Raw genomic sequence first — 27918 nt, forward strand, 5'->3', positions numbered from 1 at the left:
GTGGCACCGTTTCCCCATCGGTGACGTGGGGGTGAAAACCTGATGTCCAGCGTGGGTGGCCGGGGGTAATTCACTGGTGTGTGAGGATTCTGGGATGAAAGGAGCCGGGGAAGCACAATGCATTATTATGGAGTAGAGCAGGGGGCTGGGAGTCAGAGGTTCTGGGTACTATCCCCAGCTCGGGGAGGGGAGTGGGGTCTAGTGGTTAGAGCAGGCGGGGCTGGGAGTCAGGGGTCCTGGGTTCTAGCCCCAGTTCTGGGAGGGGAGTGGGGTCTAGTGGTTAGAGCAGGGGGGGGCTGGGAGCCTGGACTCCTGGGTTCTAGCCCCAGCTCTGGGAGGGGAGTGGGGTCTAGTGGTTAGAGCAGGGGAGGGCTGGGAGCCTGGACTCCTGGGTTCTAGCCCCAGCTCTGGGAGGGGAGGGGGGTCTAGTGGTTAGAGCAGGGGTGGCAACTGAGAGGCAGGACTCCTGGGTTCCATTCCCAGCTCTGCCACCAGTTTACATGACCTTGGGCACATCACTTTTTTTCCCCCTGTGTAAAATGGAAATACCCCCCCCCCATCCCATTTTGAGTGAGGGGTTAGACTGCATCCATTAATCCCTCCTGTCTCTCTCCCACACCCCCTGTCACTGACCTTGCCGGATCCAGCAAGAACCCAGGGATCCCCTGCCCCCCTCCCTCGAAGCAGCACCGTCTCTGAGCCGGACCCCGGACGCCCCCGCGCCGTCATGTCGACCATCAACCCAGAATAGTGAGTCCGGGCTGCCAGAACCTGGGGGTGCATCGCATGGCTGGCAGGAGGTGGGGGGGATGCTGAGCAAAAGGTGGCTGTTGTGTGCAGTGAGTTGGGTGGGTCTCAGCCCGGTTCCTGGAGGGCAGCTGGCATTGCTTGCCCGCCCCGTAATTCTGGGCAGTGGGTAGAGATGGGAGAGCCCTGGGATGGACTAAGACACAAATCAGCCGTCTCCTGCAGCATTGCACCACCCGGTTTCCCTACCGTGCGCCCCTGCAAGATGCTTGGATTCCCTTCACTCTGAGGGCGGGCCTGCCCATGCTGTCCACCTCCGTCTCCTTGGGTGCTTTAACTACTTTTAAAAGGGGGTGGGGGTGCATCACGTTGGGGGCGGGGTTGTCCTCAGAGGAGATATAGGGTGAATGGGGGACATTAAGCAGATGGTGGTGGGGAAATATTGGAGGAGTCTGGAAATGTGCCCAGATGTTGCGAGGGGGGGGGGGGGTTAATGTGCCCAGATGTTGGGAGCAGGGCGGAGGGGTTAATGCGCCCAGATGTGCTAAGCACAGCTCTCTCAGAGACGGGAACAGGCGGTGTCCGTGTGCATATGGGTGGGGGGAGCCCTGTGTTCCCCTGGCAGACATGAGAAGGGATGGGGGTGGTTGCTGGGGTCCTTGGCCTTGTGAGTGGGGTGATATCGCTCCCTGTTGGCCACCTGCAGCCACTGCAGCCACCCAGCCCACTATCGGCGGCTGGCGGTTCCCGCGCTGAGTCCGTTGTTGGATCCCTGCTGGCGGCTGTTTGGCTGCAGTGGAAAGGGGGGGGGGTTACTCAGCTACTAGAATTGCCCTCCCCCCAGGGCATTTCAGGGAGTCACCCTCCCCTCTCCCCAACAGTGACTACTTGTTCAAACTCCTCCTGATCGGGGACTCCGGGGTCGGCAAATCCTGCCTCTTGCTGCGCTTCGCGGTGAGTATTGGAGATGATGATTTATTAGGTGTATTACGGTAGTGCCCAGGCACCCTGCTCACAGACCAGACCCCCATTGTGCCAGGCGCTGTACATTTGTATTGCTATTAGGTTTATTATGGTAGCGCCTAGAAGCCAGGTCACCCACCCCATGGGGCCCATGGACACTCCTGACCCTAACAGCTCTTCGCCTCTCCGGGCCCAAGGAGGGAGAGAAAGCCAAGGGCCCTGATGAAGGAATTTCTCCCATCCAGTGGGGGAAGCAAGAATGATGGGAGGGAACAGAGTGTAGTGGGTTAGAGCCGGGGGAGGGGTGGGAGCAGTGGAGAAGGGGGCTGGGAATCAGGACTCCTGGCTTCTCTTCATAGCTCAGTCAGCCCCTCGCTGTGCGACCTTGAGAGAGTTGCTGCCTTGTTCCCTGCCTCAGTTTCCCCGTTTGTGACGTGATAAAAATACCATATGGCCTGAACCTGAGGGGTTGAGGGCTTGTGCATCTTACTAGGGTAAAGCCACTGTCCTCTCCAGGATGGAATTGGAACTGCTCATTTGTGTGTCCTAGCCCCCGTACTGCTAAGAGCTCATGGGGATTCTCCTTTAGCTCCGGTGGCTAGGCTTTTAGAGCAGGGGGAAGCAGGTTCTAAGCTTTTTGTTGCTGTGACGTTCCTAGGGGCTGTGGGGTGGGCAGCACAGGGGCACCATGATGGCTGTGGGGGCTGGGGGGGGGTCAGTGTTGGGGGGAGCACTAAGTCTGGGGAAGGCTGGGGGGCACTGCTGGGCTCCCCCCGCTCCATCACTCACTGTCCCTCCTCTCTTCCCCAGGATGACAATTACACGGACAGCTACATCAGTACCATTGGGGTGGACTTCAAGATCCGGACCATCGAGCTGGAGGGGAAAACTATCAAACTCCAGATAGTGAGTTCACAGCAGTCGGGGGTGTCAGGACCCCTGGGTTCCATTCCCAGCTCTGGGAGGGGAGTCGGTTCTGGTGGGTTAGAGCGGGGGAGGGCTGGGAGTTGGACTCCTGGGTTCTATGGGCTCTGGGAGGGGAATGTGGGATCTTGTGGGTAGGGTTAGGAGCCAGGGTCAGAGGTTCAACACATTGAATGAACAACAGACCCGGCTGCAAAAGTGAGAATTCCTCCCCCGCCCCGCCCAACTTCTGACCCCAACTCTCTCCCCCACCCATGAGATCGGGGGGTTCATCCAGATTCAGCACCTCGCGCTGACCTCATGACGCTCCCACCTTCCTGACTAGCTAAAATCTCCTGGGATTTCCCCTGCATTCTCAGGAGATTTCAGCTGCCCCAGACCAAGGGATACGGACTCTGCCCCATTGCGGAGTCTGATCCGGAGCTGGGTTCAGATCAGGCCCCAACCCAAAGGGAAGGGGGTGGGGTGGATCTGAAGTTGCTTTCTGACCCATCCACGAGGACGGTGGGGGAGACCTTAAAATTGTTCAGGGTGTCGCTGCGTCTGATACACGCAGGGAATGGGAGGAGGGGCACGGCACCAAGGACGTATACGTGGGAATAGCGCGAGCGTGTAGGGGCAAGATCAGGAAAGCCCAGGCGAGGAATGAGCTACCGCTGGCAAGGAAGGTTAGAGACAATGAGACGGGGTTCTTCAAATACGTCAGGCGAAAAAGAAAGATCACGGGCAGCGTGGGGCCGCTGCTCGGTGGAGAAGGTGAGCTGGGAACGGAAGATGATAGGAAGGCAGAACTGCTTAGTGCCCACCTGGCCTCAGTCTATCACATGTGACCGGACGACCACAGACAATAAAGGGAAAGGGAGGCAGATCGGGATAAAGTAAAGAACACGTCACAGATCTTCTGACCAATCTGAATGAAGTCAAATCAGCAGGGCCGGACGCTGTTCACCCAGGGCACTGCGGGAAGTAGGTGAAGAAATCTCAGTGCCGCTGGCGATGATACAAACACATGGGTGACAGGAGAGGTCCCGGAAGGCTGGAGAAGGGCCAACGTAAAGCCCATCTTTAAAAAGGGGGAGCCGGGGAACTATAGACCAGTCAGCCTGACTTCGATACCTGGGAGCTGCTAGAGCCATGTAGCAAACATTCCACTGGCGAATGCCAGCAGGCTGACGGGGTGATCGCTAGCAGCCAGCGTGGATTTACCAAGAACAAATCCTGCCAAACCAGCTGGATTCCCTTCTTTGGCAGGGTAACTGGTTTGGTGGCCGGGGGGAATGCGGTGGATGTCGTATACCTGGACTTCAGCAAGACTTTTGACACGGTCCCCCGAGACATTCTGATAACTAAGCTGGAGAAATGTGGGCTCGGCGGAACTACCATTAAGTGGATACATAACTGGTTAAACAGCTGCAAACAAAGAGTAACGGTTAATGGAACGATGTCGGGTTGGAGGGAGGTCTCGAGGGGGGTTCCCCAGGGATCTGTTCCGGGTTTGGTGTTGTTTAACATCTTTATTAATGCCCTGGATGTAGGTATAGAGAGAGCAGACTGACCACATTTGCAGGTGACACAAAGCTGGTGGTGGTGCGGGGGGTAGGGGGTGTTGCCAACACTTTGGAGGGTAGAGCTAAGATTCAGAGAACTGGGCTATAGACAACACAATGAAATTCAACACAGACAAATGGAAGGTGCTTCTGTTAGGGAAGAAAAACCAAATGCAGAATGGGGGGTAACTGGCTTGGCAGCAGCACCGCTGAGAAGGAGCTGGGAGTGGTGGTGGATGGATCCCAACCTCAACATGAGTCAGCAACGCGATGCTGTTGCAAAAAAAAAAGCAAGTGCGGTTTTAGGTGGCATGAACCGAGGCATAGTCTGCAAGTCCTGGGAGGTGACAGTACCGCTCTGCTCGGCGCTGGTTGGGCCTCTGTCCAGTTTTGGTCATCAATGTATAGAAAGGATGTCGAGAAGCTGGAAAGGATCCAGACGCGCGTGACGAAGATGATCGAAGGGTGGAACACAAGCCGTATGAGCGAAGGCTGAAGGAGCTGAGTGTGGTTAGTTTGGAAAAGAGGAGATGAACGGGGGACACGATAGCGGTCTTCAAATACTTGGAAAGCTGCCATCAGAAAGATGGAGAAAAGTTGTTCTCTCCTGCCACAGAGGGCAGGACAAGGGGCAGTGGGTTTAAACGACAGCCCAGCCGATCTAGATTAAATCTCCCCTCGCTGTAAGAACAGTAGGACAATGGAACAGACGCCTTTGGGGGGCGGGGGGGGGATCGTTTTCACTGGAGGTTTCAAAAGGAGGCTGGAGCCATCTGTCTTGGGTGGTTTAGACCCAACAAATCTGCACCTTAGCAGAGGGTGAGATTAGATGTCCCTTGCGGTCCCTTCTCACCTTGTGGTTCTATGATCTCTTCATCAGGAGTGCATGAGGGGGAGCTGGGGTCTGTTTCGGGGGTACAAGAGGGATGGGGTCTATGGGGTGCATGGCAGGGCATCGAGGACCTATGGGGATGGAGGCACAGGGTAGGGCATCTGGGGTCCTTTTGGAGCGCAAGAGGCGCTAGGGTCTATTGGGGATCTGGAGGCTGCGTGGGTCCAGGATAGGAGATCTGGGTTCTGTGGGGCCTGGGAGCTGGAATGCGAGCTGGCAGGGCTGGGGGGTACAGAGTGGGGGGCTGTGGGGGTCCAGGATAGGAGATCTGGGTTCTGTGGGGCCTGGAGCTGGAATACGAGCTGGCAGGGCTGGGGGTACAGAGTGGGAGGCTGTAGTGTACAGGAGATCTAGGATCAGTGTGGGGCACAGGGTGTGTGTGGCAGCCTTCTAGAAACTGCATTTAATAAACTACAAACCAGCCTGCTGGGGCCGATTCCCCTTTTGCCCCATGGGGCAGCCAACAGCGGGGTTCATCCCGGGGTGGGAAGGAAGCCTCCGTTCCCCCCTCAATCCTTATGGGGCCTGTCCTGCTCCATTCAGATGCCCCACACCAGAGCCCCGGGAGCAGCCATTTATCAGCTGTGACCGGGTGGGGGGGGTCGCAGGGTCCATCCAACCGCTGATCCCACCCTCCAATCCCAGCCCTGTTCCCCAGTGGGGAGCCCCCACCCCCCAAGGCTCCTTGCTGCTCCACCTCCCTGCCAGTCCCCCATGCACAGGACCCTAATCTCACTCACGTGCCAGCCCCTCTGTGCCAAGAATGGCCCCTTGAAACTCCCCTCCCCCCACGCAGGGTCCTCCCTGGCCAGCTGGCATAAGGGGCCTGCTCCCAGTTAGAGGGCACTGCATGGACACTGATTTGGGGGGGGGTGTCCACACCGGGTGCTGCACGGACCTCAGGCAAGGTCGGGGGGTTCCCCCCGTCGCACCGGGGGCTGCACGGACCCCAGGCGAGGTCGGGGGGTTCCCCCGTCGCGCCGGGTGCTGCACGGACCCCAGGCGAGGTCGGGGGGGTTCCCCCTGTCACGCCGGGTGCTGCACAGACATGGAGTCCCTGCCCCAAAGTCCTGACGGCCGAAGTGGCCCAAGGGAGGGTTGTTCTCCCTATCCAGCAGCGGGGTGGGAGGGGGGTCCTGACAGGGACAGCTCCAGCGCTTTTGCCGCCCCAAGCCGCGGTCGGTGGCACTTCGGCGGCAGCTCTACCGCCGCCGCTTCATTCTTCGGGGGCAATTTTGCGGCAGGTCCTTCCCTCCGAGAAGGACTGAGGAACCCGCCGCCGAAGAGCCGGACGTGCCGCCCCTCTCCGTTGGCCGCCCCAAGCACCCGCTTGCTGCGCGGGTGTCTGGAGCCGGCCCTGGGGCCTGAGATGCAGCGACTCACATGGGGAGTTAGGGGCAGAGCTGGGAATTGACGCTGGGGCTTTCACCCCCAAGACCAGCCAGTCGGGGGGCTCGGCAGCGCCCTCTGCAGAGCTCCGAGCCAGCGTGCCATCATGGTCCCGTGTATCCTGGCTGCTCCCTGTGGGTGGCGCTGTCTGCTTGTTTCCATCACCCAGACAAGCTCTTTCGTGTGTTTCTCCCCCACCCCGAAGCGAGCTTCCCCTAGCAGGGACGTGGCTGGAGTCAGAAAGCTGCTGTTTTCCCTGCGTTTGCTGCTTATGAGGTGTGGGGGCCATGTAGCGGTTAGAGCAAGGGGCTGGGCCCCAGGGCTCCTGGGTTCTCTCCCAGGCACTGGGAAGGGAGTGGGGTCTAGTGGGTAGAGCAGGGAGGCTGGAAGCCAGGAGTCTATTTCTGACCAGAGGCTAGAGCTGGGGGATTGGGAGTCCGGACACCTGGGTTCTATAGTCCAATAGAGCGGAGGATTCAGAGCCAGGACTCCTGGGTTCTATCCCTGGCTCTTGGAGGCAGTATTGTGGGAGGGGCTGGGCGCCAGGACTCCTGGGTTCCTTTTCTAGTGGTGGGAAGGAGCATAGTCTATGTGTCTTTCTTTCCCTGCCCTGCAGTGGGACACGGCCGGCCAGGAGCGCTTCCGGACCATCACGTCCAGTTACTACAGGGGCGCCCACGGTATCATCATTGTGTATGATGTAACGGACCAGGTGAGTCTGACCACGGAGCCCTTCCTAAGGGAGGGCGTTATGCTAGGTATGGACTTGCCCTTGGTTATAAATGACTGTGGCTCATCAGTGTTCTTCATCCTGGGGTGGGACGTGGCAGCTGTTTGTGCCAGGATCATGTCACCCAGCACTGAGATGCAGCCACCTCTGGGGTGGGACATGGCAGCTGTTTATACCGGAATCATGTCACCCAGCACTGAGATGCAGCCACCTCTGGGGTGGGACGTGGCAGCTGTTTATACCGGAATCATGTCACCCAGCACTGAGATGCAGCCACCTCTGGGGTGGGACATGGCAGCTGTTTATACCGGAATCATGTCACTCAGCTCTGAGATGCAGCCACCTCTGGGGTGGGATATGGCAGCTGTTTATACCGGAATCATGTCACCCAGCATTGAGATGCAGCCACCTCTGGGGTGGGATGTGGCAGCTGTTTATACCGGAATCATGTCACTCAGCTCTGAGGTGCAGCCACCTGTGGGGTGGGACATGGCAGCTGTTTATACCGGAATCATGTCACCCAGCACTGAGATGCAGCCACCTCTGGGGTGGGACACAGCGGCCCTGGATCATGTCACCTAGTGGAGAGATAAAGCTATCTCTGCACTGGGATATGGCAACAGTTTCGACAGCTGTATAGAAATTACACAGCATTTTAAGGCCGGAAGGGAAGGAGAATCCAGTATCCCAGTGAAAGTGCAGAGGAAAATGTAACGGTATCTGCGTGGGGATTTGATTTTCAAATGAATGGCCCTTTTTTTTTTTTTTTTTTTTTTGGGTTTTTTTTTGTTGATTCAGACCTGGGCTGCCTCTGCCATGGGCTGATCTCAGAGGCGGGATTTCTTCAGTGAAGCAGTGCTCTGCCTGTTGTTTAAAACAGCTGCCACATTGATTCCACCCCAGAGGCAGCTGCATGTGTTTGGTGGGAGACCTGAGCGTTGCGTGCGAATGATCTTTGCATTCTCGCAGAGCGGCTCCGTGCTAGCCAAGGGCTCTGTATCAATAACAACACCAACTTTTTAAAGTCGAGGAGGAGAAATCAAGTCTTGCTGGAAATGTAAATGAATCTGCTGGACTGAAAATCCCAACGCCTGTGTGGCCAGGAGTGTCTTGGGTCTCTTTAGTTGGGGGTTGGTCTAGATACCTTCTGAGATCCCTTCCAACCCTGATATTCTGTTCTAAGAGGGTAGCCGCTCCAAGACTGGCTAGCTCCGTTGCTTGGGGGCGGGGCTGTGGAGCCTTTCCCTCCAGGCTGTGGGTTCGAGTCCCGCTCAGGGGAGTAATGCCTGAGAGTCGCTCCCAATTAATGGTCGCTTTGCGGGCAGTGTGTGTGAGTCAGATGCTGGTGGGTCTCGGTCCAGTTTGGACGGGAAGGCGCCCTTTATTTGAGATGCAAGTTGACATGAGCATTGGCCTGCTAAACCCAGGGTGGTGAGTTCAATCCTTGAGGGGGCCATTTAGGGAACTGGGGTAAAAATCTGTCTGGGGATTGGTCCTGCTTTGAGCAGGGGGTTGGACTAGATACCTCCTGAGGTCCCTTCCAATCCTGATCTTCTATGATTCTATGTTCTCCTGACTCGTACGGGACAATCACACCCTGGCTGGGGATGGACTAGGTGAAGCCTGGTGGGCCTGCCCCCAGATGTAGATGGGGATTAGACTGCAGGCAAGGCCCTTGCCTTGACCCCCTGGGATCAGGGAAGGAAGGGAAGCACTGGGCCCCTGGAGACGTCGCTCAGAGCCTCTCCCGTCTCCGCTCCCCCCAGGACTCGTTCAGTAACATGCACCTGTGGCTGGAGGAGATCGGCCGCTATGCCAGCGAGAACGTCAACAAGCTGATCGTGGGCAACAAGAACGACCTGACCTGCAAGAAGGTGGTGGATTACACCACGGCCAAGGTCAGTACTGGGGGGGGGGCAGAATAGTGCACGTGTCGCACACTTAAACCCCAGCCCACAACCCCCGGGGGAGGGCTTCCGTGAATAACCAAGCTGGCAGGGCGAGGCGGGGATCTGCCCGGCACTCACCGTGGCCTTTCGTGTTTTCCCTCCCCCGGGGCAGGAATACGCGGACGCGCTGGAGGTGCCGTTCCTGGAGACCAGCGCCAAGACCGCCACCAACGTGGAGCAGGCCTTCGTCACCATGGCGGCCGAGATCAAGAACCGGGTGGGCAGCGGCCTCCCCCACAGCGACAGCCGCCAGCCCAACCCCCGCATCCAGAGCGCCCCCCTGCGGCAGGGCCGGGACGGCGCGGGGGAGGGCGGCGACGGAGGTGGGGGCTGCTGTTAGGGAGGGGGGTTTCCCCCACCCACCTACCCCGTGGTGGGGAGCTTCTCCGTGTCTGGGACTACCGCTGGGGGCCAGGACGGCTGGGTAGAGGGGCCCTTTGCAGCACCCTATTTATTTGCAATAGATTTTTACAGGCTGCAATCCCTCTCCAACCGCGTGGGCGCGCCCTCCCCCTTGGCTAGCCAAGAGACACTCGGGGCCGGCTACTGATCTGGGCTCCTGGCGGGCTGAGCTACTCCAAGCTCCATCCTCTCCTCCCCCAGTCATTCCCGATCCCCGCTGCATGGCCATACAGCCAGCCCTGCTCTGCACCCTTCAGGCCTCTGGAAGGGCCCCAGCTGCTCCGAACTGAGCCGGGCCCAGGGAGGAATCCCCGAATGCCGCAGGACGCGCGACGCCTCCCTGCATGGGGGTGGAAGGCAACGTAGCCACAGATGGAGCAGCGAGGTACTGTGCCGTGACGCCCAGGACAAAAGCAGAAAGCGCCGTCATCTGCGTCCCCTCTTAACGCAGCCTCGTGGGCGTCTGGCGTTGAGTTAGCATCTTTTTCATGTCCAAATGCTTGAATTTCTCCCCCCTCGGCTCAAGACTGAAGAGCGGCTTGAACATTCAAAGCTTGGGCGGAAAGGCGCCTTGAGCCGGGTCCCGCAACCGGAGGTGATTTCTGATAGCCGGGGCCTTGTTAATCCAGAGCGAGATCCCGTGGCTGGGCGGAGTCGGCTGGAAAACGGGGTGCCGGTTTTTAACACCATGGGCGGTGACCCAGTGGAGGAGGTCTCTCAGCGCCGGGCTGGAGTCTTCATCACTCTGGCGTCTCAGCGAGATTGCATGCCCCGTTCGAGAGCTGAGCGAGCTCCACCACCAGCTAGGGGCTGAATGCTGGAATTCTGGTGTGTGAGGCACCAGCCCTTGGCTTAATGGGAGGTTTTTGACTAGAAAGATTTGAAGGAGGGTCAAATTTCAATCCTGCCTCCCTGGATTTCTTCCCCCCCCCCCCTCGGTTTGCAACCCTCCCCTGCCCCCTTTGCTCACAACTGATGTTTTTAAAAGCTGCCTCCAGCCCATGGCGGGGAGAGTTTGGCAAGATCCCTTCCCACTGAGCGGGGCCATGTCGGGACGAGGACCTTGCTGCGTTAATTGGCTCCAGCATGTTCTGAGCGGGGCGGTCCCTGTCCTGAGGGGTGGGGGATTTAAAGGGATGTGTGTTTGATGGGGGCAGGAAGCTATGGGGTGGGGGGGTAGAAGTGGCACCTGGGTTAATAGACTTGCTGGAAAATTTGCCCTTGGTATTTATCTTATTGCCTTTGAAATACAGTTAACTCTAACAGCAGCTCGTCTGCCAGGGCTTGACTGGCACGACCCACCGCCGGCGGTAGGTCGTGGGCCCCAGAAATGGCACGTGCCGGCCGGGGCCAGCAGTTTATCCCTGCTATTTAACACCGCTGAGAGTTTTTAGGGCTTGCGGGTGCCCTACGAATTAAAGGCTCCATCTACAATTGATTCCGGGAGCTTTGCATCTGTCCAGCTCAAAGCACTTTGCTAAGCAGAACCACAGCCTTAGTTCCATTTTACAGATGGGGAAACTGAGGCACGGAGCGGGGATGTGACGCACTCATGGGTCCCCAGCAGGCCCAGGGCCTGTGCTAGGAATAAGATTAGGGTGGCCAGTGCCCGCACCCCTCCTGCCTGCGTCATATTCCCCAGCCAGGAGACCCCAGCTACGTCACTGGGGCTCTCGCTTTTCTTAAGGCCGGTCTGAAGCGACTCAAACAACCGCCGGCCGCTTTAGAGCAGAAGGAAAGGTTAAATTAAACAGGCCAGTCAAGCGAGTCCTTCACAGCTGAGGAACGGGACGCAGGACAGGAACGGGGGAGCCAAAAAATCTCACATAAGGGACCAGGTGTCCTAAAACAGTTTGGATCTCAGCGTGGCCGACTGTGAGCCTTTAATGTCTAGGGATTACAGAGACACAGCTCAGGCTGTACTGTACTGGTTAGTCTAACCTTTGGTCTAAGCAGCCGGTTGTGTAAGGGCCCCGGCCCTCTGCACTAAAGGTCGTACCGCTCATTGGTGTCACCCCAACATACAGCCATCCCATCATCCCCCCCACACACTATTAATTTCAGTGGGAATGAGGCACCTAAATCCCTTTGAGGAGCCAGGCCAAACCCTCTGAGCATGGGCAGCGGTGCCCTGATGTTCGGTGCTTTGACTTGCATCCATTCCCAGCAGCTAAGCGGGCCGGCCGGCCAGCAAGGACCCCAGAACTGCTTGCACGCGGCCAGATTGGGGTGGGGGGGCCGCAGGAACCGGAGACTTTGCTGTGCCTGGTGGCCGACAATTGCACAGGCGGGTGCAGAGCGCGGTCGGGGCACAGCAGGTGACTAGAGAAGGAGGGGAGCCTGGTGGAGCAAGGAGGGGGGTGGTCCCTCGCAATGCAGCCGTGGGGAGAGCCGTCTGGCGCTACCCTGGCCTGTCCTGATGGCTGCACTTCAGCCGGGCTCTGGACACATGGGGACGGGCACAAAGAGCTCCGAGGACGACCCCAGGTATGTAAAATCTGAGCTCAATCGAGCTAATGGATGAGTGTCATTAACCGCTGGACACGCTTCCCTGCACCTGTAGGGGGCGTCTCTCTCACGCGGAAGCTTCCCACCCCAGATGTCCATCTCCAAGCGCTCTGCTCTAGCTCGCACCAGGACGCGCCGGGCCAGCGGCTCTGGCCTCGGTCGGACTCGCTGCTCCAAATGGTCTCTTATGGCTGAATCTAGTTGCCGGAGCAGGCCTTGGATGGTGGGGGGGGTTCCCACCTCAGCCGCTGCCCAGGAGCCAACGGGGGGAAGGGCAGGTGTGTCAGTCTGTGGCAGCCTCACGCATGCCAGGCTGCGGGGGGGGAGCAAGGTGCAATACCACGTGCTCTGGGCACCAGGTCACTTTCCGCACCTGGGCTGTTGCTCTCGTGCCATCCCTTTACACAGCCCAGGTGGGGAAAGGGACCTAGGTGCAGGGACCTAGGAGTGCCAGGGTCTGTTTCCCCACATGGGCACAGGAGGAGGGGTGCAGGGGCTGGGTGAAGGGGGCACAGTGCAGGGTTAGGGGCGCAGGAGGGAGGTGCAGGGCTTACGGGTGCGGGGCGTGTGTGCAGAGATTGGGACAACGGGGGCATGGGGTGAGGTGCGGGGTGCCGGGGTTGGGGCGAACGTGGGGTGGGGAGCCAGGGGCACTGGGACAGGCGCCAAACCACAAGTGCACCCAGGGGACCATTTTCCCTAAGGCCGGCCCTGCCAAAGAGCAAAAACTCCCAACGCTGTCCAAACAATCCCTCGCCGCCTACGTGTTTTCCACCCCGCTACCAGGGAGCTGGAAGCGGTTGTGGTTTCCAGGAGGCAGGTCCCCACTCCCGCCCCACACACCCACAAACCCCAGCCAAAAAATAAAGGCGCCAGTGAAAGGTTTGTACAGAGGGAGAAATCGGGCTAAATGCCTGGAATTGCTGGGCCAATCTGGTGCACGAACCCATCAGTACAGGCAGGTTGGCAGCTGTTGTGTGCCGCCGGGGCTGAACCAGCCAGCCCACCCTGGTAATTCAAAGCCCACTCCAATGAAAAGTGGGCATTGGTCACAGCCCAGCCCTGGCCCCTCTCCCACGCAGCATGGCAAACAGAGTTTTTCACACAGCGCACAGTCAACCTGTGGAACTCCTCGCCAGAGGATGTTGTGAAGGCCACAACTATAACAGAGTTCAAAAAAGAACTTGATAAATTCATGGAGGATAGGTCCATCGATGGCTATTAGCCATATCCCCCTGTTTGCCAGAAGCCGGGAGGATGGATCCCTTGATGATTACCTGGTCTGTTAATTCCCTCTGGGGCACCCACCATTGGAAGACAGAATACTGGACTAGACAGACCTTTGGTCTCACACAGTATGGCCGTTCTCATGGTCTTAAAAGCCCTAACCCCAACTCCCTAAATTTGCACCAGCGTCTCGATTTTACTCCTTGGAGGCCTCTCCCAGGCCAGTTATCTTGGGTATTCTTGGAGGAGCGGTGGCCAGACCCCGCCCTGGGCTAGTTCACGTCCTACCAAGTGAGGTTGTCCACCGGGGTCCGACGTGGGGAGTGGCACCATGGAGCTCTGGGAAGGGGGTGGGAGCAGGAACAGGGCATAGCAGAATGTGGCATAAGGCCAGAGGAGGAGGCCGGGGCGTGGGCAGGGTTCAGCGCGATGTAAGAGACGGACAGGGCACGTGTGATGGGGGCCGGACAGGGGGAGCTAGGTTAGGGGAACCCCCCCCCAGGACTCGGACCAGCCTGGGCTGCCCGGGCCCAGCCTGGCTCTTACCTGGGGCCAGATGGCTCAGGAAATAGGCTTCTGCCAGCTGCTCTGAGTCTCCACAACACAAGAGAGAAAGTGCTGGCAATCCCGCGGGGGGTGGGGGAGCAGTCGCTTTAGGGAGTACCCAGAGCCTCCTCCCCCATCCCCCGCACAAGGCAGGACTCCTGGGTTCCATTCCTGGCTCTGGGAGGGGAGTGGGGTCCAGTGATTAGAGCTGGGGAACTGGGAGCCAGGACTCCTGGGTTCCATTCCTGGCTCCAGGAGGGGAGTGGGGTCCAGTGATTAGAGCTGGGGGGCTGGGAGCCAAGACTCCTGGGTTCTAGTCCTGGCTCTGCAGGAGGAGTGTGGTCTAGTGGTCAGAGCCGCGGTGGGCAGGCTGGTAGTGAGGACTCGGCTTCTATCCCTGGCTCTGGGAGGGGAGTGGAGTCTAGTGGTTAGAGCAAAGGCACTGGGTTGATGAGCTCAGCCTTGAGGGCCAGGCGTTCCTGCTGTCCCCACAGCTGCCTCGCTTGTCTGGGCCAGGTACAGGAGAGCGAGACAGATGCCTTCTAGGGGGCACTCCCCCTTTACCCCCTCCACCGTGGGAATTTGTTCCCCCTTTAACCACGTTGGGTCCCGGACGCCAGGGTCTCGTGTAGCCAGTGGCCGTGGTAACAAAATAATCGCATGCACAAGACTCAGTCGATCCTTCCCGAGCACTTTATTCTGGTGATGGGGCCTCTGATTTCCAGCCTTCCCTGGGGCTCTCTGCTGCTGAGCCACGAGACTCTCCTGCCCCACCCCTACCCCCAACCCCAGTCAGGGGCAGGGGTCCCGTGGGGTCTTCTGGTTCGGAGGGAAGTAGAAGATGCGTCTCTGGTTTTCGCAGGGCCGGTAGGGGGAGAAATCCCGGGCTCCCTCCTCCAGGCACCCGGCAGAGAAGTTGCTGAAGAGCGAGACCTTGAGCTGCACCAGGACCTGGCGGGCCTGCAGCACAGTGGGAGGGAAGAAGGGCATGAGGAATAGAACCAAGGAGCAGAAATAAAAGCTTTGCCATGCATTGACCTGCGGAACTCCCTGCTGCAGGAAGGACAGGTCCTCTCGTAGCTTCAGGAGGCTCAGCAAAAACTCACAGCCCTACCCAGCTCCACAGCCCCATTATCTGTGACCCCAAGCCCCTGCTTGTCCCCAGCACCCACAATCCCCCAGTGCGCCTGCCCAACCCCCATGTCCCATTCTCTGTTACCCAGAATCCCCTGGGGCTCTGCCCAACCCCAGCACCTCAGCCTCTGTTTTCCAGAATGCCCCATAGCCTCTGCTCACACCCAGCACCCCATTGTTTATTACCCAGAATCCCTGGTGGCTCCTACCCTACCCCACAGCTGTTGCCCGCAGGACCCTGGGGAGCGCAAGAAAGGCACCCACCTGGCCGTCGGTCACACACTGCAGCACATGCTCCTTCCCCAGGACGGGCACCAAAGCCTCCTGGAGGGTGTGGAGCTGTGGAGGCAGGATGGGAAGGGTCAGCGAGCAGGACACTGGGGTGGTGACGGGGGGGGGGGGAGTCCCCCCTCCACAAACCATCATCTGCCAAGGGCAAACCCAGCCAGAAAAGGCCAGGGATCCCAAGGGGCGGGATGAGCCGAGCCCCCTCACACCGGGGACGGGGCCCTAGGGAGACTGTGGGCGTACCTGGTAGCTGTGATTGCAGGATGGGAGGATCCCAGCTCTCTGGAACGCTCTGTGCAAAAGGGAGATGAATTGGGGTCAGACGGAGGGGCAGGGGGAGGTAAAAATCATCCCACGACGCCAGCACTGCAGTGCCACCAGAACGCCACCCTCCCATAGCGCACTGCCCGGAGAGAGTTAGCCCCACCTTCCCCATAGACAGACCCACCCCCCGACAGAGACCCTATTCACCCCATAAACACCCCCCTGAGACAGAGTGCTAAGCTATAGATCGCCCCACTATAGATCCCCCGAGAGAGAGAGCAAGAGAGAGAGAGACCCCCCCCCAGTACTGTACATCGATCCCCAAGAGAGAGCTGGACCTCTGTTACAGACTGTCCCAATCCCAGACTGTACAGCCCCCTAAAAGAGAGATCCCCTATAGCTCCTCAACCCTGAGCTCCCCTCACTAGAGATTCCCCCCAACACTGAGCTCCCCTCACCATAATCCCCCAACACTGAGAGATCCCCAATACAGAGATCCCGCCAACATTGAGAGATCTCCTCCTATAGGTCCCCCATNTCCCCCAGCACTGAGAGATCCCCCTCTATAGATCCCCAACACTGAGCTCCCCTCACTATAATTCTCCAACACTGAGAAATCCCCGACAATAGATTCCCCCCAACACTGAGCGATTCCCCCAACATTGAGATCTCCATTATAGATTCCCCCAACACTGAGAGATCCCCCTACTATAAATCCCCAGCACCGAGAGATTCCCCCAACACCGAGAGATCCCCTCAATACAGATCTCCCACAGATGAAGATCCCCTAATGATAGATCCCCACCCTATAGATCCCTTCATGAGAGATCAGCTCGTGACAGATCCCCATCTCCCCCATGAGGCATCCCGATCGCTTGACCCATAACCCAAAGCCAGGGAGAGTCCGAGCCCCCTCTCCGAGCCCCTGCCCCAGTGGGAGCTTTGCTGGCACCATGGGGTGGGGTGGGGCGGGGGTTGGAAGTGTCCTGTCCCCCTGCCCCACGGTGGGCTAGTCTCCCTTGCTCTCCCGCCCTGCGCCCGGCTCACCCGTCAATGTTGTACATGGTGCGCAGGGCGAGGGCCGCCCCGAAATACTTGCTGGGGGAGCTCAAGGCCTCCATGCACCCAGCGCAGGTCCCGTGCTTCTGCCACTCTTCCTTCCTGCAGGGGGGGCGGAGGGGGGAAATTAAATGCCCATGAGTCAGTCACACGCCCCCCCTCCCCCAGGCCCCAGGCTGGGAATCCAGGCTCGGGGGGCAGGGGGCTCTGCCGGCCATGACACCCGACCCGGTACAGCAGCCTCCCCATGCCTATGGCCTCTTCAGCATCCTTTCTGTGGCCTCCTCACTACCCTCCCCCCCAGCTCTCTCCCCTCCCCTGCAGCGTCCCCCCACCCCCCAAGCTCCCACCCCTGCAGCGCCCCCCCCCCACGCTTTCCCCCCCCCGCTTGCCCCAGGCCCCCCCCCCCCATCCTCTCCTCTCCACCAACCCAGCCCCTCCTCCCCCTGATGGGCCTGAGAGCCCCCCCCCCAAAACTCCCCGGCCACCCCACTCACCAGAAGTTGAAGCTGCTGGCATTGAGGAAGGTGGGCCAGTGCTCGGCCAGCTGCTTGGGCAGATCCTAGCGTAGGAGAGAAAAGCGGGCAAGGCTTGTCCCGGGGGCGGGGGGGGCAGGGGTCCCACAATTTGGCCCAGGGTCACCCTCCCCTGTACAGAGGAGACATCAGCTCCCAGCAGGCCACGCTCCAGCTCCATCCTCTCTGGGATGAGGCCACAATCCACCAGTGCCCCCCCAAGCCGGGGAATCACCCTTCCTCCCCCCGCGACCCCGGCCAGGACTCCAAGAGGAGGCAGAACCTCCCCCCGGCCCCAGTCTCCCAGCCACGTACTCCTGGGGTGGGGTCACATAAGGGGGGATTTATTCTTTCCATTCCTCAGATCTAACCCTCAGCCCAGCTCTGCCCGTCCATGTTTCAGGAGCGGTTGGCTGCTTACCCACAGCTACCTAGGAGACTCCAGGAGACGGGACTAGATTCTCCACCGCTTTGCCTCTGTTCACACTGGTACCTCTCTCGCACATGGGGAAACTGAGGCACCAGGAAGGGAGACTTGGCCTGCCCAAGGTCAGATAGGGTGTCTGTGGAAGAGCCAGGAAGAGAACCCAGGAGTCCCAATGCCCACCCCACTCTAACCACTAGACACCACTCCCCTCCCGGGGGCCGGGGATGGAACCCAGGAGTCCTGGCTCCCAGCCCTGCTGTGGTGGGCTCCGGACGTACTGGATGTGGGGGTCGGCGGGGCATCGCTTACCATCAGGTCAGAGGGGAAGAGATGCCAGCAGGTGCAGCAGTTCATGACGTTGCTGGGCCTGGGATCAAGGGGCACAGAGTCAGGGGAAAGACCACGTTGACCCCACGCCTCCCACCCACCTCAAGGGGCATCTCTCACCAGAGCCCGTGGATGGTCCAGCTGTCGGCAGACTCGGGGACGACGCAGTCGAACCTCGGCCCTAGAGCCTCCAGGCAAAGGAACCAGGAAATGGAAATGGTCACGTCCCAGTTTAGCCCACCACCCCCCACTGAGCTATTCCCACTGGAATCAGGACTCCTGGGTTCTATCCCCAGTTCTGGGAGAGGAGTGGGGTCCAGTGGTTAGAGCAAGGGGGACTGGGTTCCATTCGTGGCTCTCCCTGCCTGCCCTTGAGACAATCACATCCCCTCCCTGTGCGGGGGGTGGGGGGACTAGATTGTCACCCTGCTCCTACCTAGGGATCGGACACTCTATAAAGCAATCTGCGGATCAGCACAATGGGCCCATCTAACCTGGGATCCCCCACCCCCAGCCCCGCCAGCTCCAGACCAGTCTAACCTGGTATTCTCCCCTGCCTTAGGGCAGACCACAGGCCCAGCCGGCCCCACACCCCCTGCCCTAGGGCAGACCACAGGCCCAGCCGGCCCCGCGCCCCCTGCCCTAGGGCAGACCACGGGCCCAGCTCTGGCAAGCAGCCACCCTGGTTTAGTTCCCTAATCCCAGGCTTTTCAGCCAGTCCATGTGGCTGTTCCGCTTGGTACCTGTAGGTGGCAGCCGCAGACAGGTATGGGGGCTGGGGGAGCGGAGGTGTTGTGGGGCAGGGATCAGATATAGGGGGGAAGGTTTGGGGATGGGGGCAGCAGGCGCTCACCACGCAGAACGATCCCGGCCACATCTGGACAAACTTCATGCACTTCCAGCTGCAAAACCTAGCGAGGCAAAGCAGAGCTTTGCAGAGACCACGCAGGGGCAGGGGCGTGGGGGGAAGGAGATGGGGCAGTGGAAAGGAAGGGTGGCCTAGAGGTATGGCTTGGGGACTCTGGGTTCAAATCCCATCTCCCTACAGATTCCTTGGCCAAGTCACTTAGTCTGTGCCTCAGTTTCCCCATCTGTACAATGGGGATGATAGCCCAGCCCTGCCAAGCCTCACGGGGGCGGGAGGATAAAAGCCCCAAAGACTGTGAGGCGCCAAGATGCTGCAGTGATGGGGGGCTGCGCGAGTAGCTCAGACAGACAGGAAGTGGAAAATCTGGAGCCTGATTCGGAGTCACCCCCTTTCTGCACCCAGGGCAGGGACAGGATGGGAGGTGGCTTTAAGCCCCCTTTGTCCTCCCCCCCTCCTCCATTCTTGGCCCTGCCAGGGCTGTCCTAACTCACACGCTGTCCCCTATGATCCCTTAGGAGTGGAGAATAGAAACAGCACAGGGCCCTCTGGCCGCGCTCCAACCTGTCCTCGGGGGGGGCAGAGAAGAACCACAGGGCGCTCCGGCCATGTTCCCAGCCCACCTCCTACGCTGGTGGGGAGAGAGGTTCCCAAGGGGCTTTCCCCAGCTCCTACCTCTGTGTTTCTTGCACTCCACATGGTCACCAATGCAAACCCTTCTCCCTGCCCCCCGGAGGAGTGGGGATTGTCCCTCGCTAGGGGACGCTCTGCAACTTGCTTGCAGGGCAGGTGGGGCCTCGGGGCTGTAATCTAGGGGTCAGTCCCCCTAGAATCCCCGTATGAAGCCCGCTGGGGATGGGGATCAGTGCGGCTATAGGACCAGTGAGATCTCAGCTGGTCCCTAAGAATAGGAACGGGAGCCCTGGACCCCGCTCTGCCCCCCCAGTGCTGGGGCCAGCGGGCACCACTGCAAAGGGGCACTCACTCTCGGTGGCACCTACCTGTTTCGCTCCACCTGCTCCTCCCGGAGCATCTCCGCTCCGGCCAGCCACAGGAACACCAGCACGGCCCCACGCACCATCGTCCCTGCAAGGCAAGCGCCCAACCGCTGACACGGGGGAGCAACGGCGGCCACGGTTGTCCCCGGACGCCACAGGCCACGTCCTGCCAACCCCCCCAGGGCAGCCCCCATCCTTGGTGGAAGTCACTGTCCAGGGGTGGATTCGGCCAAACATCTCTGGGTGCACAGCCAGCACCCCAGGGTGGGAGCCCCGGGTTGGATCCGGCACCTCTCGGTTACCTCCCCGGGGGAGTTAATGGGGAGCACTAGGAGGAGGGGGCTGGGAGTCGGGAATCTGGAGAGATCTGGGCTTGGAAAGCCCGGTTCCCGAACGCCCATCTTACCCTGCTCAGTCCAATCTGGCCTGGCCGAAGGGTGGAGCCGGCCGGGGAGCCGAAAATGGAAAGCCCTCGAGCTGGTTTCACTTCTTCATGCAGCAAAACACGCCCCTCGAGCACAGACATGCGGGGACCCTGGGGGCCCTCAGCCACCACCATCAGGAAGTGCGGTGGGTGCCGGGGGTGAGGGGTCTGGGGAGAGGCCCAAAGTGGATCCAGGATGGATATTCCTCACTCAGTAAAGGGAGAGGATGGGGGGAGATCATCTCAGGTGAGGAGGTGCCTTCCAGGGCTAGGGAGGAGCAGCCCTACGGGGCAGAGAATAGCCACAGCGCAGGGCACTCTGACCACGCCCCCGATCTGCCCCCTATGGGCCCTGGGGGGCAGCGAATAGCCACAGCGCAGGGCGCTCCGACCACGCCCCCGATCCGCCCCCTATGGGCCCTGGGGGGCAGCGAATAGCCACAGCGCAGGGCGCTCTGACCACACCCCCGATCCGCCCTCTATGGGCCCTGGGGGGCAGCGAATAGCCACAGCGCAGGGCGCTCCGACCACGCCCCCGATCCGCCCCCTATGGGCCCTGGGGGGCAGCGACTACCCACAGCGCAGGGCGCTCCAACCACGCCCCCAATCCGCCCCCTATGGGCCCTGGGGGGCAGAGAATAGCCACAGCGCAGGGCGCTCCGACCACGCCCCCGATCCGCCCCCCATGGGCCCTGGGGGGCAGCGAATACCCACAGCGCAGGGCGCTCCGACCACGCCCCCGATCCGCCCCCTATGGGCCCTGGGGGGCAGCGAATAGCCACAGCGCAGGGCGCTCCGACCACACCCCCGATCCGCCCCCCTATGGGCCCTGGGGGGCAGAGAATAGCCAGAGCACAGTGCGCTCCGACCACGCCCCCGATCCGCCCCCTATGGGCCCTGGGGGGCAGAGAATAGCCACAGCGCAGGGCGCTCTGACCACGCCCCCGATCCGCTCCCTATGGGCCCTGGGGGGCAGAGAATAGCCACAGCGCAGGGCGCTCCGACCGCGCCCCCGATCCGCCCCCCATGGGCCCTGGGGGGCAGAGAATAGCCACAGCGCAGTGCACCCTGGCCATGCCCGATTTGGGGGCGGGTTGGGGGGCTGTTTCCTGTTCCTCAGTGCCCTCTATTCTCCCTCCTCTTGGGACCTTTCCTGCCCTCTCTGCCCACCCCCCGAGGAGGCCGTGGGGGGAGTCCATGGCCCGGAAAGATGCCCAGGCCTCTTGGCATCAGCTTGTGATTTGAGCTCAGCGGCTGCCCTTAGTCTGGCAGCGGGACAGGCGGAGAGCCAGCCCCCCGCCCGGCAGCGTCCTTGTAAGGCCGGGACAGAGGGCAACGGGCAGAGGGGGGCAGGAGAGAAGGAGACGGGTGACGAGAGGAGAGGAGAGCACGGCCCAGGCCCAGGACGATGCAGGCCCTTCTGGTAACGAACGCCCCCCACCTCTGCAGCGCAAACACCCCCTCAGAGCCACCCCCCGATCCAAACACCCCGCCAGCCNCCGGATCCACCCCCAATCTAAACACCCCCATGGATCCAGCCCCTCTCTGGATCCACCCCCAATCTAAACACCACTGTGGATCCAGCGCCCCTCCAGTTACCCCCCACAATCTAAACACCCCCATGGATCCAGCCCCCCTCCGGATCCACTCCCCATCTAAACACCCCTGTGGATCCAGGCCCCCTCCGGATCCACCCCCCATCTAAACACCCCCACTCCGGATCCACCCCCCAATCTAAACACCCCCTTGGATCCAGCCCCCCAAGATCTAAGCCCCCAATCCAAACACCCCCCTCAGATCCACCCCTCCCAGCTCCATACACCCCCTCAACTCTAACCCCTCCCTGGATCCACACACACCCTCACAACCCCAAACACCCCCAGCTCCAAGCAGGTCCAACCTCCCCAGATCTGAACACTTCCAAGATTCAACCCCCCTGCCCCCTTCAGGTGCAGCCCATGCGTGTGAATCGCTCCCCTGCGCTTTGCCTGGGTCTCTAACCTTTGTTCCCTGCTGGGCACCGGCTTTTCGCCTTCGGGGGCTGGGTTTTTAAACCCGTCAGTCCGGTGTCTTTCAATAGCGAGGCCCTGACCCCTCCTCTGCGGTGCTGCAGTTTCAGCCCAGTGTAAACACCGGGAGCAACTCCTGATTTAAACCCTGGGTAAGCAAGAGCCCAACCAGACCCTGCGAGACTTATTATGTATTATGTGTATTACGGTAGCGCCTCAGACAGGGGCCACGACCCCATTGTGTTAGGCGCTGTATATTTTTATGGCTCGTCGGTGTATTACGGTAGTGCCGAGGCACCCCCCTCACGGACCAGGCCCCCGCTCCGAACTCACACAGCGCCTGGCCCAAGGCCCTCGCCATCTGCGTACGCGACAAAGACAACAGGTGCAGGCCGACAGGGGAAGCACCAGGGAACGTTCCCAATTAAAGGCCCAGATTCCAGCTTTGGTCCCTTTAGCGCTTTCACCCGTTCTGGTTTTCTGAGCCGTCCCATAATGACTCTGGGAAACCTTCCCAAACAGGGGTCCTCTTCCTCCCCCTCCCCACTCTGCATATACACGCACGCAGACACGGATTCCCACAAACTGGAAACGATTCTGGTGCCACTGCGCTGGTTCGTTACATGCCTGAGAAGGGGCAGGTACAAAATGCCCCCGAAACTGCAGAGCGATGTAAAAAAAAAAGGAGGGGGGGCTGAGAAATATGCCTAGGAATGGATCTGCCTGGCACCTCGCTCCTGGGCCAACCTGTGCTTCGGACTGTAGATTCGGTAGACAGGTGGGTTGGTACGGTGGGTAGACGGGTGGATGGGCGCTAGGAAGAACGGCTGGCGTGTAAGCAGCTAGACAGAGGGCGGCACGGCAGAGGAAGGGTGGCCTGAGCTGTGACTTACTGTGTGACCTGGGGCGAGTCACTGCAGCTCCCTGGGCCTCTGTCTCCCCATCTGTAAAACGGGATAATCGGCCTTCCTTTGGCTGGTTAGACTGGGAACCCCTCAAGGCAGGAACTGACTCTGGCTCTGTGTCTGTGAAGCGCCCGGCACAACGGGGCCCTGATCTCGGTCGGGGTGTGTGCAGCGCCTGGCACGACGGGTCCCTGAACCTCGGTCGGGGTGTGCGCGGTGCCCGGCACGACGGGGCCCTGATCTCGGTCAGGGTCTGGGCAACGCCCAGCGCGACGGGGCCCTGATCTCGGTTGGGGTCTGTGCAGCGCCCGGCGCGACGGGGCCCTGATCTCAGTTGGGGTCTGTGCAGCGCCCGGCGCGACAGGGCCCTGATCTCAGCAAGGCATCTAGGTTGCTAGGTGTACAAATAAGAAGAATACTGCATGGCAGGGCGGGGATAGATCAGTAGAAATTAATGTTCCCTGCCTAGAAGGATATGATGCTTTGGAGCCAGGGAGCAGAGAGTTTGGAAGGGGGAAGCGAGAGTGGGGCAGTAGGCTTGGGTGTTAAAATTCCATGGTGGCCGTTAATCCTCCAAGGTCCTGGGTGGGCTGCAGGGATGTTTTCTAGGTGGATTAGATCTCCTGCTTCGGGGGCGAAGCAGAAGGAGAGTATAGATAAGGGGGAGTAAAGAGGGGTAGACCCCAGAGGTGGGGTGGAGAGAGAGGAAAGGGCACAGAGGCCTCTGCAGCTGCAGTTTCACTTTTCCAAGGTGATTTTAGATCTATTGGTGTCAGCAGTGGGATTCCCAGTCCCGCTCCCAGCAATGGCCTTGGGCCTGGCTGGAGGCTGCCCTGGGAAATCTGGACCCCTCTGCCACTCTGAGAGTTTCTTAGCAGCCTTTGCTAAGACATGACAACTTGTAGCAAACTGAGGGGTTCTCACTCTGGCCCCATCTGATGCCCGGCAGCCCGGATCCTGCAGCGTGAGCCAGATCGTGACCCCAGTTACGCAGCAGTGTAAATCCATTAGCCAGACCCTGGGTGCAGGGTGCTGTACGTCCCCACTGGCTGTCTCTCTCGCTGGCCCAGCCTCACTAGCCAGCCTCACTTTCACATGTGCTTTCACGTCCCCGGGGGAAGGCTCCGAGCAGCTGCTGCTTTCGCTCTGTCTGTCCAGGAAACAGAAGCTGCACTGGGGTGTCACACGGTGGAAGGGTGGGGAGTTCCTGAACCTGGCTTCGCTGTACCACCCGGCCCCGCACCCTCCCTTGATCCAGCCCAACCCTTCTAGATTGGCATGTGGGAGTCCTGACTGCCAGCCCCCCTGCTCTAACCCACTAGACCCCACTCCCCTCCCAGCCCGGGGACAGAACCCAGGAGTCCTGACCCTCAGCCTGGGTTTGATTCTCTGCTGGTCTGGGCCTTGTATTGGCATTTGCATGCATTAGATGCAAGGCAGGGTGGAAACCAGAACCCAGCAAGATGGTTCTGATCTCGCTCAGCCCGATGTAAATTGGGAGTGACTCCCCTTGGGTCACCGGGGCTCCTTCCCCTCTCACTCAGGAGTGACTCCACTGGCATCAATGCCGAGACAACAGGACCAAGCCGCACAAGGCCATCTCCTCCCAGAGGCTGGGACCTACGCGGGGGGGTTGATTTCACTCTATTCTGTAGGTTCCTCATCACCTTTGCCCTCCCCCACCCTGTCCCCCCTCCCCACGGCCGTCTGTGTCACAGATCTCCCGCGTGGGATCCCTCCGCTCCTTCGCCACCTCCACTCGTCACCAGATGAAAAACAAAGTCCCCGAACATCAGAAGCTCTTTCAGGTGAGACAGACCCCAGCTTGAGAGAGGCGAAGGGAGAGGGAGGGGCCAGGGGATGGAGTAGAGTGGGAGGTTGGCAGTCAGGACTCCTGGGTTCTAGCCCCAGCTCTGGGTGGGGAGTGGGGTCTAGTGGTTAGAGCTGGGGTGGGTCAGGACTCCGGGCTTTACTGCCAGCTCTGCCATGGATGCAGGGTGTAATCTTGGGGGTAGGCGTTCAAGTCCCTGCAGCAATTGGTGCCTCAGTTTCCCCACCCATTAAATGGGGATGGTAGCCACGTGAGGCTGTTGGCAGGGTTAGTGCGTGGGGATCCCGGCATGAGTGAGGGGGATGGGGAGGAAGAAATGGAACATTGACCCCCCACTGGCAATGGGGCAGCTGCGTCCTGTGCACCCCCTCGGAGCCAGAGGTCACCCTACAGCATGTCTGCCTCAGTTTCCCCCCTTCTCAGGGCTCCCTCAATCACCCTATGAGAACAAACTCGTCTCTGGGTCAGCAGGGGCTGGATTTGTTACCCCAAATCCAATGCTTAAACCTCCAGCCAGTCCATGCTGCTCAACTCTCCTGCAGGGCTCACCCAGGCCTGTCCCATTAGAGCCAGGCAAGGGCCGCCTCCCTGGCCAGCCCCCTCTGGGGCGTCCTGCTGCTCTTTATAGGGACATCAGCTCCCCTGCACCTAGCTGGCTCTGCTAATGAACCCCACCCCAGCCCAGGAGTGGGGTGGGGATGGGGCTGGCTGGCTGGCTCCAGGCCTCTGGCCCTTAAAGTGGCAGTCCACCCCTTTACACCCCCCCAACCGGCCGCTACCCCCATGCTGCCATCTGTGCAGGCAGCCATGGCCCTTTCCTTTTCTTTGAATCTGTCCCATTCTCTGCATAAAGGGTGCCCCATTGCTCGGAAGTGCAGGGACCCTTGCAATGACTGGGGGCTGGTTTCCTGATCCCCCTTGCCCCCCTTGTTTTCCTTCTCTGCCTAGGCGGATAATGGCCTGCCCGTGCATCTGAAAGGGGGCACGGTGGATGCCTTGCTGTATCGATTCACTATGAGCATCACTATCTTTGGTAGGTGCTGCTCCCTGCTCAGGACGCCTGGGTTCTATCCCAGGCTCAGGGAGAGGAGTGGTGTGTAGTGGTTAGAGCAGGGTCAGGGCTTCTGGGTTCTGTGCACAGCTCTTTCAGAGGAGTGGGGTCTAGTGGTTAGAGCAGGGGTGCGGGGAGGGGGGTGCTGCGAGTTAGAACTCCTGGGTTCTATCCCTGGCTCAGAGAGGGGAGTGGGGTGCAGTGGTTAGAGGGGGGGGCTGGGCACCAGGACTCCTGGGTTCTGACCCTGGCTCAGGGAGGGGACTGGGGTCTAGTGGTTAGAGCAGGGGGGCTGGGAGGCAGGACTCCTGGGTTCTATTCACAGCTTTCAGAGGAGTAGGGTCTAGTGGTTGGGGGGGGGAGGTTGTGCTGGGAGCTAGAAATCCTGGGTTCTCTCTCTAATTCAGGGACTAGTGGTTAGAGCAGGGAGCTAGGAATCCGCACTTCTGGGTTCAGTTATTAGTCGTTTAATGGAGCTGCAGCAAAGTCCCCCCGGGTCATAAGCACAATTTGAATCAAACGGAAGCCTGGTAGCTCTTAAAATAAAAGCCCAGGCCAGACAGAGAAATGAAACTGAACAAAACCTATTTGCTTCCTTGTTGTAATGATCCTTTTCTAGACCCATTTCCCTTTTGATTTGCGATCAGCCCCTTTGGGGACTGGCAGAGGTATTGAGGGGGAAAGATTTAGCTGTGAATGAGGCAGGGTGTTGTAGCATTTCCTAGTGGTTAGAGCAGGGGGGCCCTGGGAATCAGGATCCTTCGGTTCTGTTCCCAGCTCTGGGAGGGGAAGAAAATCTAGTGCTTTAGCACAGGGAGAAGTGGGAGGCAGGACTCCTGGGTTCTCTCCCCAGCTCTGGGAGGAGAGTGGGGTTCAGTGGTTAGAGCAGGGGGGCTGGGAGCCAGGACTCCTGGGTTCTCTCCCCAGCTCTGGGAGGAGAGTGGGGTTCAGTGGTTAGAGCAGGGGGGGCTGGGAGCCAGGACTCCTGGGTTCCGTGTGCATCAGGGGCAGGGGTATGGTTTAGGGCTTGGGCCTCTCTTTCTATTCTGAAAATCTTACCAGTCATTCTCTTGCCGTTCCAGGCTCCTGTTACTCCGTCTTCTCGCTGGTCAGAGCCGCTTTCCCCCAGAAGAAATGAGACGGCAGTCTGGAATAGCTGGTTCCCCTCTCCCCCCGCCCCACTGGGCCCGTTCGGGGCTGGAAGCAGAGAGCGGAGAGCCATGTACTTTAAGAAAACCCCAACCCTCTGAAATCAATAAAAAGCACCTTTAAAAACTGTGTCAGGGTAAGACCCCCCCTTTGGGGGACAGGGGGTGAGTGGGGTGGGGCTAACGTGAGCACAGTGAGGGGATTGTTTCTTTCCAAATACTGGAATGACTCTCAACAGCTGCTGGGCTTGATCCAAGACTCAGAGATTCTGATTCCCAGCTCCGCCGACCCCGCACTGCCTGTGCTTCAGGAATATCCTGTGGCAGAGGGTTCCACAGGTTAACAGGGATGGCCGGCGGGAGAAACTGACGCCGCGATTGATGCCCTCATTCCCTGATTCAGCTATCCTGTTGCCTTCATTTAGTTACTGAAACCTTTGCTTTGGGGGAGAAAGCGTGGGCTAGTGGGTTTGATTCCTGGCCCGGCCACTGGCCTGCTCAGTGACCTTGGGTGAGTCATAGCACCGCTCTGTGCCTCAGTTTCCCCATCTGTAAAATAAGGATAATGATACTGACCTCCTTTGTAAGCCCTGTATTGGAGCTACGGATTGTTGTTACTTAAGGGCCGGATGGCAATGGAATAAATATGCTGCCCAGGGGCCAATTGGGTGGGTCTCACAGATATGAGTGGTCTAGTCATTAGAGCAGTGGGAGGTTGGGAGCTGCCAGGACTCCTGGGTTCTATCAGTTGCCTGGTCCCCAGTGTCACTCTGAGCAGCCTCAGGGCAAACTGGAGGAGATTGACCCAAAGGAGGACAGGTTTAGAAAACCTGACCCAGGAGGGAAGGC

At 59.7% G+C, this 27918-nt stretch overlaps 2 protein-coding genes across 4 annotated transcripts; one reads left to right on the forward strand and one right to left on the reverse strand.

Annotated features, from left to right (window-relative positions):
• The first annotated feature begins 643 nt into the window (after window positions 1-643).
• On the forward strand, window positions 644-9581 carry LOC117889165 (ras-related protein Rab-1A-like). Its single transcript, XM_034793043.1, has 6 exons — window positions 644-750; window positions 1629-1701; window positions 2521-2616; window positions 7079-7174; window positions 8959-9090; window positions 9254-9581. The coding sequence occupies exons 1-6, from the start codon at window positions 728-730 to the stop codon at window positions 9479-9481; spliced, it is 648 nt and encodes a 215-aa protein (XP_034648934.1). The 5' UTR covers window positions 644-727; the 3' UTR covers window positions 9482-9581.
• A 4921-nt stretch (window positions 9582-14502) lies between these two features.
• Window positions 14503-27191, reverse strand: LOC117889140 (ribonuclease Oy-like). 3 transcript variants are annotated; one of them, XM_034793008.1, is made up of 10 exons: window positions 26981-27191; window positions 19705-19789; window positions 18692-18749; window positions 17959-18026; window positions 17821-17878; window positions 17067-17131; window positions 16558-16671; window positions 15490-15538; window positions 15223-15297; window positions 14503-14784 (listed from the first exon to the last, which is right to left on the reverse strand). In XM_034793008.1, the coding sequence occupies exons 1-10, from the start codon at window positions 27141-27143 to the stop codon at window positions 14617-14619; spliced, it is 903 nt and encodes a 300-aa protein (XP_034648899.1). In that variant the 5' UTR covers window positions 27144-27191; the 3' UTR covers window positions 14503-14616. The 3 variants fall into 3 exon arrangements, with proteins under 3 accessions (XP_034648899.1, XP_034648901.1, XP_034648900.1); XM_034793010.1 differs by lacking the exon at window positions 26981-27191 and adding an exon at window positions 20108-20585; XM_034793009.1 differs by lacking the exons at window positions 17821-17878; window positions 17959-18026.
• Between the last annotated feature and the right edge of the window lie 727 nt (window positions 27192-27918).

The sequence above is a fragment of the Trachemys scripta genome, chromosome 16 (assembly GCF_013100865.1).
Source record: "Trachemys scripta elegans isolate TJP31775 chromosome 16, CAS_Tse_1.0, whole genome shotgun sequence".
NCBI lineage: Eukaryota > Metazoa > Chordata > Testudines > Emydidae > Trachemys > Trachemys scripta.